Raw genomic sequence first — 15,909 nt, forward strand, 5'->3', positions numbered from 1 at the left:
GGAAACAGGAGTTATAAATACACGAGCATGACGTGTGCATGGATTATGTCACATTAAACAGGCTTAAAAAGATCAATCAAAACTAACATCAAGTCAGTTTATGAACAGAAACATTAAGCAACAGAATGCTGATAATTGATTAATAATTCCTATTATTTAACAAGGAAAATGTGCGGAACACTCGCTGGTTTGATTAATGCTCAGATTCATCACTGTAAAATTAATACATTTGGGTTTTAGGTTGTAGATCCTAAAAAGCAAGCAACCAGAAGATGTCACATTTTATAGACTCCATAAAAAAGCATATAAATGGATTGGCAGATTATGAAAACAATGATAGTTGTTCAGGATCTTAACAGTCAGTTTATCATAATGACCACAGGACATCCCAGCAGGCACAGCGGGCTCTGCTTTGTGTCCACGAACGGTGTGACCCTTTGGAGAACTAGTTTATTCTAAATCTCATGATAAACCAATCACATTGTCATGAAGGAAATGAAAAGGGCTCTGATGTATCAAGTGTTATGGGGTTTGTTTTTTTTTTAGCTGTCCTCAGATGCCCTCTAATCCAGCGGGCATCATTGCAATGAGCAGTGTTTCTGGGCTGCAGAGCTCGTACAGTAGGTCATTCCCTCTGCTTTGTACCTATATTCTCATGTATATTTGGTTTTATGTAAACCCGAACAGAAGCAGCAAAACCACGGGGGTTGCCGAAATCCACTGTGACATGGGACGTTGAAGCTTATCCACTTGGCCACGACGCTGGCATCCAAATCAACTCACCAATTTAAGCTCAGTTGTGATTATGTAATATTATCGGCGATTTGATCCCGAGGCCACAAAAAAATCCGGCACTGTTTCTCACGCATGATGTCATGTTGAATTCCTTGCAAGCAGGTTATGCAGAAGCGTCCGAGCAGCAGGGAGGCATTACGCAGGCAGCGCTGGAGCCCATGAGTTTCGTTTTGTTGCATGTGGGAAACGCCAACGCCAAACCCCGTTAAAAAACACACACATTTTAGTTTAAAGGTGCTTCTCAACAACGTGAATACATCCAGTAACGGTAATATTATTATTTTATAGATATTGAAAGTCTATTTGTGCATTCGGCATTCATAAATGCATAAAATGTAGACCTTTAGCGCCGATTCTCACAATTATTCTCCACTAACAGCAGTGGACAGAAGTGTATGAGGCTGGACTGTATAAAAAAAATGGGACAGAAAAGCATTACGAGTTGGTGGTTGATTTTTTTTCCCCAAAAAATACCGTTCAATTGTAAAACGTCATAACGTGCATGCGCGCTTGCAGACGAATTAATAAAATATATTGAAGATTTTTTGAATGGGGGTTGATTTGTTACAAACGGGGCGCATAGCGGTGATAAAGCCCAACGCAACATAACGCGCTGCTGAGGGGAAGAGCCAATAACCAAAAGCCATGACAGAAAGATGTGCACCTGTGTCACTCTCATCTGGGCAGTTTAACATGGTGCGTCTGGGTAAGAGGCGGCAGCTGCAATTATTTCAAACCCGCACCTCTGTGTTTTGAAGTAACAGCAGGAGCGACACGAAGCAACACCGATTAACAAAACACTTGGGCAACGTAGAAGCAGCATACTCTAGTTTTCCTACGTAGCGCCACACACCGAACCATGCAGTTCTGCTACTACAATTAGCGTCAAGCTAACAGGAATAACAGAGCCGTCAAATAAAATGCTTTCAAAATAAAACTACATCACAAAACAAAACTATTCTACGCATGCCGTTGTTTTAGCAATAAGCCCGCTCTGTTTATTATTACGAGTGTTTTAATAACACCTGTCATACAAGACCAACTATATACTGTACCTATATTACTAAACGAGACATATTCATGACATTTATTTTGAACATGAAATCACGATACTTCCTGTCTCTTTATGTCCAGTTCTGGCTGACTTGCCGCAGCTCACCACCTCCTCCTCCCTCTCACAGACAATGAATGAAGCCAGTTTTGGGAATGGACTAGCCCAGGACCAGTCCGGGTAGCTAAACACCCTTCTAAAATGTTAGCCAAAAACATTACAGAAACCAGACAACCCTCCCTCTTAGCTGCGGTTACGCTCTTCAGCTTAACGTTAGCTACCTTAATTACCATTCCGAACAAATAGCGATAAGAAAACAACATGCTGAATAATAATAGCCGATAAAACAGTAATAAAACAAAGCTAGAAAATACTTGCAAATATTTCCAACAGCGCGTCACTGACACCGTGTATGGGCTTACATTACCTGCAGGATGCTCAACTTCACTTCTCTGCGGTGCGGCCACGGCTTCACGAGCTGCGTCAAGTCAGCCGAGGTGCGTCCAGACGAGACAGGAAATTTACAGAAATGGCATTCAAAATAAAAGCGGAAAAGCACGCGCCTTGGGGCGTTGACAAAATGCGCAACACCAAGCGGAGCTCAAATACTGAAGCAATATTTCCCATTCCTGTCTTTGAGTCCACTTGTATACGTATATATATATATCTGTAATTTATGCTGTAAATACCATTACATCCATATGTTTTCGTGCAGAGCTTCATTCAGAGCGTCGTGTTTTGATAGCCAATGGTTACATTTTAGACCGGAAACGCCCTGTTTCATTTCAGCTGGTTTGATACTGGCATCTTCAGCAATATCTCATACAATACCTAACAGCGATTAAGCTAATGTGTCGGAACACCTCCAGCTGCTGATATCTAGCTCCCTAACCTATCAACACAGGTCTATCGCTGTGGCTTTTCGCTTCATGTCGGACTGGAACAAAGAAGTAGTGTAGTTGTTACCGGCTGAGCAGGTGAGTGGTTCAGTCCAGATGCTCTGGTGGTAGCGGGACGGAATGAATCCTCCTGAAAGTTGCTGCTGCAATTTGCCACCGCGCTGGCATCATCACTGTCATTGTTTGGTAAACAGAAAACAGCATTTCCGGGCAATGCTTTTTCAGCAAAGTCCAGTGAGCGCAGTTACGTAGCCTCCAATTGTTCAAACAAAAAAGGAGGCGTTTGTGGCCAATAAGAACAACTTTTAATAAAACACAAAGGTATGAGAGGCAACACTCAAACACAATGAGAAATAAACGATGAAATAGCTCTGCAGCTCGCGCTATTCATCCCCCAAATCACTGATTTATTAACGCTGTAACACGTAATATAAAGTCACAAATGAGAACGAATAAAGCAGGCTTGTTAAGTCAACTGGCACATTTTTGCCCAATGATTCTGAGAACCAGCTGATATCGAACTCACGCCGGAACAGCTGGAGCGCCAGCTGTGCAAAACCCACGCGCACTGCCGCGAGGCCCCGCCCCCTTCCAGTGGCATTAGAAATAATAATAAAAAATAAAAAAATAAATAAATCTTTGCGCTGCTTTAAGACTCTAGCGTGTTTAACTGTGTTTCGTTTAGTCACTTTATTGACATTAATATTATTTATATTAGGGTTTGTTTTTATTTCCATACAGAGGTTTGACTTCTGTCAGTGTGTGAAATGCTCTCAAACTGCAGAGCATCACAAGACTGAAACGGAATAAAACATAACATGGACAAAATGTAGCACAAGTAAAAGAGGAATCACAAAAACGCTTCTTCATCATCCAAACATGATCTCATTTCAATGTGGCCTCATTAGAATCACCAAGAGCCACTCTCATCAATTATTCAACAAATATTTGAATCTAGAATTTATTTTATTGATTTGAATATTAATATTTTAAACGTAAAACATTCCCTTTTAATATCTAATCACACACGCATTATGTTCCAGGAGTGTGTGAGGTACCCTGACATAATTTTTGTCCTCACACTCTCCAACCTGTGATAGCAAGCCGTTTAATGAAGACTACTGGGGCTGCCTATCACAAACCTTCAGGGCTCCATTTAGCTTGTTGTTCTACCTGCTTGCCAGGTGCTTCAAGCCCTCCAAGGACGAGAGGTGTGACTGCTGTTGATGATGGTGAAGGTCCCAAAGGGCAGGGCCCAGAAACCCAAACCTTAACACGCAGAGGAGTGTGGTGAGCCCCCAATGAGAGGGTGATCCTATAACTGGCTTATGCAACTGATCAGAGCCTCTTTCAGCATTATACAACAGCATTAGGTCAGCCTGCTGCTCACAGCTGGGCCGGGGACTACCACCGTCACTGTCACCCACAACAATGTGGGTCAGAACACAACTTTAGCCACGCAGCTGCCATTTATGCACAGCCTGAGTGTGAGAGGAGAGTGCCGAGGTGGAGCGGGGGTGTCATCGGCCCTGCATCTAATGTCATTAGCCACCAAATGTTAAGTGCGACATGCAGGAGTCGGCTGAATTTCCGGAGAGAAATTGGACCAACGGCAGATTACTGACATAACCAGTCGCTGTGCTAAATTAGCCTGCCTGATGTCGTGTATATCAACAGACCTATCAGCTTAGAGGAAACACTGATGCTTTCTGTTATTATTTATAAAATACACAAGACTAAATTGGACTCAAAACTTAGGGAATTTTATTCAATGCCCGACCCAACTATTTCTCACCAGTCGAAGGTATTTATGGAGTAAACATTTTTTTAGCAGTATTATGCATTTATGACTAAATGAGCAGCAATCAATTGTCTGCCTCAGCACATAGTACATATCTGCTCTGTAAACCACTTTTTCACTTTGAGGAAAAAAATCTGAATGCAAAGGGGAGAAATCCACGTGTTCCATGATCTCTCCTCAATAGAGACTATTTTTCGATACAGCCAATCAAATCTTGCACAAAGCAGGAACACAGGCGTTCTAACGTAGGCTGACAGTCACGATGACTAACAGCCAGACAGCAGCCTGTGACACGAGAACCAGACTCTGAACAACAGCCCACGTTAGCTTTCACGCTGAAGTGTCCTTAGCTGCTCGGCTACAGCACACGAAACAGCACCTAAACTGGACTACTTGGTCCGGTTAGCTGCTGCTGTGCTCTTAACTCTTAAACACTACGAACAACATGCTGTCTGTCCATGACATAACCAGTACAGAAGTGGATGACATCACCTTTTTCCGACTTGGCCGGCTTCCTACTTCAAACCAGTGAGATAAAGCACCAAAATCTCTCATGTGAAATGACCAAAACTGTTCTGATCTTTGCAGAAAATAGTGTTTTCATGAGCGATCTCATGACTCATAGTAAGACTGATAGTACTGACTGGTTGAGAAAGCAAGTTTTCAAGGCCTTTAAGACTTAAATGTTTGAGTTTGGTAATTTTCCATAAAGTGGACCTCTACTGTAGCCAGACTCCAGCCCTCTGAATCCCTGCCCACATCTCTTAATATCATCACCAGCTCAAATAGGTGTGGCGCTGTGCTCGCTGATGGCCGCTCCTGCAGTTGGAAAAACAACTGAACCGGCCAGAGTTTTGGAGGTGAGATTAGCAGGGAACTCATGACGTGTCTGCTGTCTGAAGCTATTTAAACATGTCGCTGAACCAAACCATCTGACGTCACATCACGTTTGGAGGCGGTAGGGCACACTCTCCAGAGATGATCCATCTCGGGTGTGACTCAAACTGGTAATGGAAAGGCATATTAACACAGCATGCTTTGATCCAGCGCAGCCGAAAGTGCAAGTGGAAAAGCCCTAAACAAGTCCAGAGGCACGAGGCTACGTTAGCCACTACTAGAATGCCCCAATCTCAAATCAGTGGGGTATTCTTTTAAGAACTGGGACATCATCTTTCTGCTCCAGAGCCAGAGAAACGGCCACACAGATGGTGACAAGCAGGAGGGAAACTATTGCAGCCGTGCAGGTTGCTGTGCATAAATGGACAAAAAAAGAAACTGCTTTTGGGGTGTAATCTATTCAAAATTTTTCTTTCTTTTGTGCGAGTCTCCCGACTTTAATCCCTCAATATAACTTAAGCGGTGCCTAAGAACTACTGAGAATGCATTTCATTCATCAGACCATGACATAACAGCAAAAGCACATCAGTTCATCTATGCTTCTGAGGGAACGACAGTCTGATGAGAACGGTTCAGGGTGCACAGAAACTGGTTGAATTTGTAATATGAAGATGAGAATGAAAACAGCAGGGGAAATCAAAGAGGGTTTAAAAATATTACATAAAGACTAAATGGGAGGGCATGCATGCAGTAATGTCCCAGGTACGCTGAGATTTGTCACCAGATGTCCACACATCACTTCAGAGATCATCGGTTCTCCCCAACACAAGCCTTGAATTAATATTGTGATGTGTAATGAAGTGTTTTGTTCAGCCCACTTGCCCATGCTGATCTTGTGAGGGAGGGAGAACACATTCTCTCTGCATTACTTGCCAAATGTGTGTGTGTGTGTGTGTGTGTGTGTGTGTGTGTGTGTGTGTGTGTGTGTGTGTTGCACTGGGGAATCCTGCACCGAAGGAACACAATAAATCACATTTTAGCAGGATCATGTGATTAATGGAGGGAGGGCAGTGAAGCATTTGGAAATCCCTGCTGGCCCAACTTGATGACATTGTTTTTGCCATTTCTGAAGAAAACACAGGCCTGTTTCCAAAGTCGAGTGTATGAAAGTGTATTAAAAAAACAGGTTATTATACAGCTTTAGAAATCTTACATCACATATGTGCGAAACGATGAAAGTCAGCAGCTCCTACAAAGAAACAGTCAAATTCCATGGACAACAGCCCCACCTACAGGACGGAAAGGTTGCCTACACTCTGATTAAAGAAATAGAACGTCAACTTTATTGATTATAATGAAAAGTGAAAATACAGTATACTGAGAAAGCAACTTTACACTGAAATCTGATTGTCAAAAAGATATCAAAATGGTCCCTCTGAATAGCTTGCGTGCAAAATATAATAAGGCACTCTTTTTATAAAACTGTGCAGTAGAACAAAGCTGTGCAATAAAAATGTTAAAAAAAAGAAAAAAATCTCAACACCTTTCCATGGGATCAGACCAGAAAGACAATGACAAAAGTTTGAAAAGCTAATGTAAATGTAGTGAAAAAAAGGCAAAACAAAAACAGCTGTTTGCCGTCAGGGTTCATCTGAGTTTCATTTGGTCTCGTCCTATAAAAGGCACGTAGTGCTTTCGATTACCTGTAACAGTGACGACTAAAAAAAATAACCTGAGGTGGAAAAACTGGCTTGTGAGATTAAAGCTCAAACAATTGTGTGAATCTCCAAAACTGCGACTTTAAACTCAAAGCCACAAAACGTCACAATTTAGGCAACACACAAGATGGCTTCAGGTGAAAAACAAAGCATATCGCTATTTCATTCTCCAACTTCAAATGTGGATTTGCCAGCAAACTAAAAAATTAAGCAGGTCAGTTTGAGGCTAAAGCGACCTCTCTCCAAGGTGCAAACAGCAAGAGGCTAGCGTGTTGTCAGACTTCACCGTTTTTAGCTGAAGTCTCTGTCAGTGAGCACCAGCGGGGCCACCAGGGTCCAGAGGTAGATGGCCAGGCCAATCCAGCTGGAGCTGATCTTTACCCACACGGCCGGCATGGAGGTCTGCATGGCCTCGTAGTCGGTGTTGGGCCTGACGAGTGAAGAACAAAGCCAGAGAGAAGTCAGCGTTGCAAGAAGGTCGGCGTGTCTGAAGGAGTGAGCCAAGCATGACGAACAGATACTTACTTGTACCAGTTGGTGAGGGTCATCATGATGTAGAGGGAGGCCAGGCAGAGGCTGAAGTGGAAGAAGGAGTAGCTGTAGGTGACTCCCTCCTCTTCGTTGTCCACAGCCCGTCGGACTCCGTCCTCACCTGTCGCGCCCTCTTCGGCCGTGGTCAGATCTTGATTCTCCTCAGTCTGCATCAGCTTGTTCACCTGGGCGTTGTTGGAGGAGCGGATACTGTGGTGGGCGAGAGCACAGGAAGTCATCTTAACACACGGTAACAAACGGCAGGACATGGCCGCATCAGAAACACACTTCTACTGGTGGCACTGTGTGGTTTCTGGCAGCGGGAAAAACTAGTTGCAGTCAGTGAGGAAAGTTAAAAAGTGTCTTAAGCTATTTCCAAGAATATCTAGAATCTTCTTGGGAAGACAAACCGTGACATACCTGGCGTAAAGAGTACAGAACAAGAAAATGATCAATCCAACGATGCCCTGTGCGTCCCACCACTGGACGTTTCCAGGGGCTGGGGTAGGAGGAGCGGGTCCTGGTGCTGCAGTTGGACTGCTGGGTTGGACCAAACTCAACAGACTGGGGTTACACTGCCGGTCTGACGTTTGAAACAGAGAAAACAACGTATGGAGTAAGGGGAGTAACGAGTACTGACTACAGCTACAGGGCATTGGGGGTGGGGTGACACATGTCTTTCTACTCTCTGAAGAATATGCAGTTGCGCTGTGACTCACTGGGATTGTTGGTCATAGCGGACCAGGTGACATACATGGTGTAGAGGGAGATGAGGGAGGCCTGGAGCAGGCCTGAGCTGGGCTGAGCCTCCTGTGGAGACATGACAAGGGATGAATCACAAAATAAATCAAAATAAACTCCTCCTTGCTCAGGCAATTTTGCCTTCACTCAAAAGCTTATAACTAGGACAAATGTTAATTTGATATTATCTTGACTTCCAGACTGAGCATCAAATAGCAGGTATACTCATTTCTTATGCATCATTGGCATTATACAACCCTATTTCCAAAGGAGTTGAGACGCTGTGTAAAACCTGAGAAATGTCATTGTTTTTTGAAAATGATATAAGAGCTGGGGGAACATTTCACATTAATCAGGTTATCACGTCATCCAGGCAAAAGAGGAGAGGGACCATTCTGCTCGTAATCAGCACACAGTTCAAAGGCCAGCATCTGTGATGGTGTGGGGGTGCGTTGGTGCACATGGCATGGGTCACTTGCACATTTGTGAATACACCATTAATACTGAACCACACATGGTTTTGGAGCAATGTGCTGCCAAGTAGACAACGTCTTTTTCAAGGATGGCTTTGCTTATTTCAGCAAGACAATGAGGAACCACAATCTGCACGAACTCCAAAAGCATGGCCCCGCAGTAAGAGAGTCCATCTGCAGTACTGACCTGTCACCCATTAATAATGTTTGCTGCATCGTGAAACGTAAATTACGAGAGGGGAGACCCTGAACTGTTGAGCTGAAGTCGTACATCCAGCAAGAACGTGAAAACATTCCACTTTCAGAATGACAGCAGTTGGTCTCAGTCTCCAAACGCTTACAGTGCTGTTAAAAGACGAACTGATGCAGCAGAGTGCTAAATGTGACCCTGAGGCAACTTTTTAGGAACGTGTTGCTGACATCAAATTCTAAATGAGGATAGAATTTTCAAAAACAATGAAATCTTTCAGTAACACCATTTGTGATGGAATCTAGGAAAACCCATCAGATGTCGCGCTGGCCCTTTTCAAGGAAAATGTGAAAATAGGTCGAAAGTCAAAATATTGGTGGAATTGGGTTTTCATTAAATTATTGTTTTACAACATCTTGTCTATCATTCCTGAAAATATCTCATTATATTTCGCTTGTTTAATATGTTAAAAACGTTATTTAAATTAGGCACTTTATCTGAATGAAAAACGATCAGCGCATGAAATCCGCCCCTAACTTTTTAGTCTACATAGCCTACAAAGACGATTTATCTATCATAGTTAGGGTGACCAGATGTCCCACATTGTGTCGCTAACAATTCACAACAACGTCACAATTGTGGGACGTATGAAAAGTAATGGAAATGCGTGACTGTCCTGCACAATGCGGGACATCTGGTCACCCTAATCATAGTAAACCACATAACATGAAGATGAAGTCATATTAATGTGCATTTTTGTGCACAGAGAGAGATGTCGAAGCTTCAGAGACAGAGAGAGTTTGAGGTAGCCGGTCGTGTTCTGATTTTGAATCCTCGTCTTTAAACCTGTTTTTCTCAAAATTCTGCTCAAAAAAAAAACCTCCTATTGATCAGCTGACTTTGAGTGATCATAACACTAGATACAAACCAGATATAAAAATAATGAAAACAGATTTGAAAAGAGTTGAAATAAGCTTCTATCTCCAAAATCAAATCAAAATCTCCAAAAGGTAAAATTTTGCCATATGACTGGTTTTCCCAGATCCCATCACATCTGATATGATATCTTTGTGTTATTTTCAATTCAATTTGGGGGTTCAGTGTTTTGCTAATCATCACATTCTGTTTCTATTCAGACTTAAGAGTGCCCTAACGTTTTTTGGAAACGGGGCTGTACCACTGCAGTATGATACATGAAGAATTAGGGCACAAAATATCAACATTCCACAGCCTCAGTCCAGAAATCCCCATATGAACACATCTAAAGTCTGTAATTACCTGAACTTTGGGCAGAATGGACACAATGGACACGATGATACAGAATATCAAATTGAGGCTGATGAAGACTTTGTGCTCTGTGCAGTCGTCAGGCTGGGTGTAAAACACGTAGAAGAGCACAACAGCAGTGAAAGCCAAGGCAAAGTTGACGATGGTGAAAAACAGCAGAGCTACAAGAAAAACACGAGCAAAGAGTGAAGTCATGAGACCGGAGTTCATCCGAATCCACACATATCCACCTGCCACACATCTCAAGTTATTTTCTCCGATTTAGAGACCTGCAGTAGTGAAGGGTCCTCATTATTTATGTAAGTAAAAATTAGCTGTGTGCATCTTAAGACGAGTCTAAAACATAACCAAATGTGGTACATTTGAAAGGGTCATCTGAAAACTTTCTATATGCACTGCCACTGCAATTTGTGCATCATATGAAACCTGACACAAATGTAGTTCAGCTCAAGCATCCAAACTGGAAGAATCCCAAACTGGCATGGTTAGTGCACGGCTCAGGTCAGGAGGGATCTATAGCAGGCGATTAAAACAGCCAAAAACATCTTTTATTACCATCTACTGAGCAGCACTGATCTCAGTGAGGTACCTGCATACAGCCCAAAGGACACTAAAAGACTGTGTTAGTCTATTAGTGTCCACACTCACATAATACGTGTAGTGAAGACTTTGAAGGAATTTAACAGAAAGGTCTCACTCGATTAATATGTATGATATCGGTGAATAACTTCCAGTGAGGAACATGCTGTCTGACAGACTGTCTCTAAAGAGGAGTTCAGAGGACTGACAGAGAGCTTCATCACATGGTGCAACAACAATCACCACCTGAAGCTCAATATCAGCAGAACCAATGAGCTTTTGATGGACTACATACACAGGTATTTGTGTGAAATTTTGTCATAATTAAAACACAATGCTTCCAGACTCAGCTGTCTCCAGCACAGAGGCATAACAATGAATACATTACTGGAGGCCCGAACCCTAATACAGGTATAACCATAACCTACAAAATCTCATTAGGCAAATCCTAAATTTTTAAAAGGTTTATTGGGCTAAAGGTTTCCCCTCTACCTGTAAACCAGCACTTGGGGCTTCCTTCCTCAGCCTTCTCCACCCAGGACTGGTTCCAGGAATGGGCGAAGTCCACCAGCAGGATGAGCTGGATGATGATGAACAGGAAAGAGCCCAATGCGCCAAAGTAATACCACACTGAGAGCAAACAGAAAGACATTCAGAGCATTCGTTAGAGGGTTATCAGGCTTTCTTTTACTGCACTAAACCATAAAGCAGGACAATCTCAGGACAGTGTGTGCCATTGTAGGTCAACCCTCGTCAGTTCTGGTTGTTGTTATAAACTGATGTTTTGCTTCTTTATGAACAAAACACAACAAATCAGAATTAACAACTGAAAGCTCTTCAACATTTCGAGCAAACACGTGAAGTGAAAGTGATGCCAGCACAGATATGATACCAACACTAAGGTACAGACACTTAAATTAAGCTTCTTTCAGGATCTTACTTTGAGGAATACAAGCATTTTCTCTCCAGAAACACCCCTTTTTTAAACAAGAGGCCATCTCTCAAACATAAATTTAATCTATCTAAACACAAGTAGCTGTACATGAATAAAACCATCAAAACTTGAATGTTATGGTATAAAACAAAGACTTTCTGATGGTGAAAGAAGCTTAAAAAAAAAGATAAAATAAAAAGCAGAAATCTGAGTAAGCATCCACTGCCAGATGTCCTTTCTCATGTACCTGTGTTAAAGGTGCCATCTGGAATGAAGAAAGCTCCCACAGTGATGCCAACCAGCACCAGGAACTTGAAGAACCAGAAACTGAACAGACAAGAGTAAAATATGTAGAGAACATGAGTGTTTTTGTCTTCATATGAACACAATCTTAGAGGTGCAGTCTACATGTTTGGCCACCAGAGTGCACCACATTTTCACCATCTAGGACTGTGGTGCTGAAGCTTTGTTGCACAGTACGAACCCATTTTGGATGGCGGCACGGGGGTCCTTGCTGCTGCGCACTCGGATCATGATGACGGAGAAGAGGAAGAAGAAGCAGGTCATGGCGAAGCACATGCGATACACCGACTTGTAGCCCACAATGACGTCACAGTTCACCTTGTTCTCTTGGCCAAATATGGTTGTGCCACCAACACAGAAACCTGGTATCTGACAGTGTGAAAGCATACAAAGGAGACAATGGGTGGAGGGCAGGCAAGGATCAAACTGATCCTCAGATGATGATGATGATGAGCTCTGGTTAAAAAAATAACAAACACATAACCCAAGCATCCTGCCCAGCTGCTCGACAGTATCACTGTTGCTGGGTTACAGCTTTATGAAACCAATTTGCACTATTTTCCTATCTTGTCTTGAATTGGATACGACACGTAGGTCCTGAAAACGTAATGATACTTGAGCCTCATCAAACGATTAGAAAATTCTGATGCAAAAGCTCCGCGTGGGCCATTAAATTTGATGTGATGTCGTCTTATCTCATGTACCTTTTTAAGATGATCCTCCATGCCGGGGAGAATCATGATGACAGACACCAGAGTCCCGAGCAGCAGCAGGAAGGAGAAGGCCAGCCGGCTCATGGTGGAGTTGTAGGCCGATGGGCAGCATGATGACAGGAGGCAGGAGGCCGAGCCGCACAAACAGGATGCCTTGGGAGGAGATGAGGGAGAGCGTTAGCAGAGCCTTCTTACAGATTCATAGATTATGAAACTCAGGGACAGGGCTTTGGGGTGTGGGATAATTAGGGTAATGCATGCATGGCTTGCAACGAAAGTGAGGAAAAAACAAAACAAATAACATGGTCTCTGCTGTCAGGGCGGCCATCTTTCTCCTCCCTCTGCACACTTTCAGAGAAGCAGGGAGAAGTGATTTACAGTGGCAATAATCAGGCTTGTGATTAGAACTGCCATCATGACAAATCTCTTCCTCCCTCTGTGCTTATCAGCACCGTGAACAGCATCACAGAGGATTCCCAATGATTCAGACTACTGAGAGGTGTGTGAAGCACGAGAGGTGGACACTGAAGTGGAGATCGTGTTCCTATCAGAAAGCATCAGGGTTAACAGCGAGCATCTAATGTTTGCTGCCTGACATCACAATTCTGCCAGTTAGCACGATAACTTTAGGTACTGCTGCTTTTGTTTGGACAGTATTTAACATTTGAGAGACTGAGCTTCATTTATTAAATGAATAAAATTGGGTTTTAGTCGAAAAAACTGTTACAGCTCTCTCAAAGTAAAGCATAAAAAATAAATCACCTTTGATGCAGTACAGAAACTAAGGTTGTAACAACACTGCTGCTGATGCTCGGCCCTGACACCGAATCAGTCCATGCTTAGTGGATAAACAGAAAATGTCAAAATCTAAGAAATTGAGCAAAATCAGATATGCCTGCAGATTAACAGATGTGCCATACTTGCTCCCATCTTTTCTTAGTGACCTTACTGTACTGAAGAGTATACCGCTGCTTGGATATTGTATCCTTCCCCTGTTTGATAAGTGGTATGTTGTTTTTCCTTTATCTTCATTTTAGTCTCTCATTTGTGTCTTAAACATCTATATCTATCTATCGCACACTGATTCTATATTGAACAAAAGGGGAGGATGATTATGATGGCCACAGCAAGTTGAGAATAACAAACAGTGACTTCCTCCTCCGAATAGGTAGTCACGAGGAAAACCGAGCGAACCCGGAAATGCGCTTGAAGAAAACACTTTGTAGCTCTGACAGAAGCTACATTTTCTTCATATTACTTCAGTACTACAGTATTTTCAAAACATGAAACAGACAAATAACCCTGGTAGTTAACAGTGAATAATGTCAAAGAACAGTACAATACGTCTCTGCTCCCTATTAAGACATCTGTCTTTACCACTTTACATTTCAGCGCATTTATCGACTCACAGATCGCCATTTTGCTGAAACATTTTTCAAGTCGGTCTCAAAAGTTGATTCACTTAGGTATAACGTTGAACCTAACAAAGTGGAGCACGTTTATCGACTATAAACGTTAGGACCGCTTATTTCCACAAGTTTCCACCATGGGAGGACAGTTAAACTGAAAAACGTCGGAACAAATTAACGTAACTAAAATGTTAATTAGGTCACCTGGTTAACAGGATGTGTTCCGTATTTAACTAGTATCCAACTATTCAGAGCAGACATGTCACATGAGACAGATGTTTCATATGTCTGCTACAGCCAGCAATACATATTTGGCTGTAACAGCAATTTTCACATGACGATGAGTCGGCATCGCACTGCTAATGTTTTGGTTGAACAACGTAAATTTAGCGCCTGCTGAGTCAGTCAAGAAATTCAGACATACTCACTGAAACACACATGCAGCAGTTCTATAACTGGTAAATGTATACTTACACAGCTGGCAAGAGAACCCAGAGCCAAACAAGCACCCATATTGTCTTAATCCAGAACTCTAACAAACCGTCTTCAAACTTCAGGAAGAAACTGAGTCAAAATGGCGATGTCAAGTCGTTTAAAAAGCACAGACGGAAATCCGTCTGCTTCTTTCAAAATAAAAACTATGTGCCAGGTAGCAGTGTACATCGTGTTCACGATATGCACACTAACGAGATATGATGGTATTTCATTTTGTTTATTTGTGAATTTTGGGTTAAATAGCCATATGGAAAACAACCAATCAACCAAGTATTAAGAAAGGTGTTGATGCTGTGTACTGTTTATTAACGTTAACGTCCTCGGTTTTATTTTAACAGCTAATTCACTGTACTTCCGGCATTGTTTGAATGACCTGAGAGTAAACGCATCTGTGATTTTTCTTAACATGGGGCTGTGATCGAACAGCCAAACTGTGGCTTATACACTGCATCGATAAAAAAAAAAAAAAAAACTCATTTTATTTATTGGATCATAAATTATATTTAGCATATTTTGCTGTGTTGTCAGTGTGCCAGTCATTTTAAACACCGAAGTCTGCTTCAAGGTGTTGGGGAGAGCCACTGCATGTGTGAAAGGAGTTACATGAAACCTTTAATGTGTGCAGAAGCAGCTGTGCTGTGGAGTTACAGAGTGATCTAATCAGACCTCTGGAGCTGCTCCTCATCTCTGCTTGAGGCTGTAGCTGCTGAGCAGAACCCACAGAAATCAATGGAACTGAATTTGTTTGAGTTGAGTTTTTTGAGTAAAACCCTCCAAAAAAGGCATGGATTTGAATTTTTTTAATTAATTTATTTTTTTAATTGTCCACTGTGAGACTGACAGTGTCCAAAAATCAGTGCAGGACTCTTGAAGCTCACCAGCAACATGTTTATTTTACCTGCTCTGTGTCTTTGTCCTTGCCTGCTTGCTGATGCCTCTTTGGACTCGATATCTTGCTCTGACTACTTGCTTTTTACTGAACCCTGTTCTGTTCAAAAACCCGGTAAACTTCACCTCTGCACTGCCTGTTTGGTGAGTGAGTCAAGCATTTAAGACCTTGGTTTTGCGAATTGACAGGCTCACTGTTCAAGGGGATTTTTTTTCTTCAGAAGGGTTTCTTTTGAAATATGGATTTAACACAAACAATTCAGAG

The 15,909-nt window shown here is 42.3% G+C and overlaps 2 protein-coding genes across 3 annotated transcripts in view; both read right to left on the minus strand.

The window, feature by feature from the left end:
- The window catches only part of hivep3a (HIVEP zinc finger 3a), a 36,585-nt gene extending 34,208 nt beyond the window's left edge, over positions 1–2,377 (minus strand). Inside the window, exon 1 of one of the 2 annotated variants that reach the window (XM_070984371.1) lies at positions 2,274–2,377. The gene's annotated coding sequence lies outside the window, so the exon portion shown is untranslated. The other variant, XM_070984373.1, reaches the window with a different exon arrangement.
- A 4,162-nt stretch (positions 2,378–6,539) lies between these two features.
- On the minus strand, positions 6,540–14,830 carry serinc2 (serine incorporator 2). The gene is made up of 10 exons (XM_070985418.1): positions 14,736–14,830; positions 12,844–13,005; positions 12,321–12,508; positions 12,084–12,163; positions 11,395–11,532; positions 10,315–10,484; positions 8,352–8,442; positions 8,053–8,215; positions 7,627–7,842; positions 6,540–7,531 (listed from the first exon to the last, which is right to left on the minus strand). Exons 1-10 carry the CDS (start codon positions 14,772–14,774, stop codon positions 7,393–7,395), a joined length of 1,386 nt encoding a protein of 461 aa, XP_070841519.1. The 5' UTR covers positions 14,775–14,830; the 3' UTR covers positions 6,540–7,392.
- Between the last annotated feature and the right edge of the window lie 1,079 nt (positions 14,831–15,909).

Source organism: Chaetodon trifascialis, chromosome 17 (genome assembly GCF_039877785.1).
Source record: "Chaetodon trifascialis isolate fChaTrf1 chromosome 17, fChaTrf1.hap1, whole genome shotgun sequence".
NCBI classification, from domain to species: domain Eukaryota; kingdom Metazoa; phylum Chordata; class Actinopteri; order Chaetodontiformes; family Chaetodontidae; genus Chaetodon; species Chaetodon trifascialis.

Coding starts and splice junctions, on each gene's coding strand:
- serinc2 (XM_070985418.1), bottom strand. CDS start 14,774: ATGGGTGCTTGTTTGGCTCTGGGTTCTCTTGCCAGCTGT. Junction 12,509..12,843: donor TGGAGGATCATCTTAAAAAG/GTACATGAGATA, acceptor TCACACTGTCAG/ATACCAGGTTTCTGTGTTGG. Junction 8,216..8,351: donor CGCTATGACCAACAATCCCA/GTGAGTCACAGC, acceptor TTCAAACGTCAG/ACCGGCAGTGTAACCCCAGT.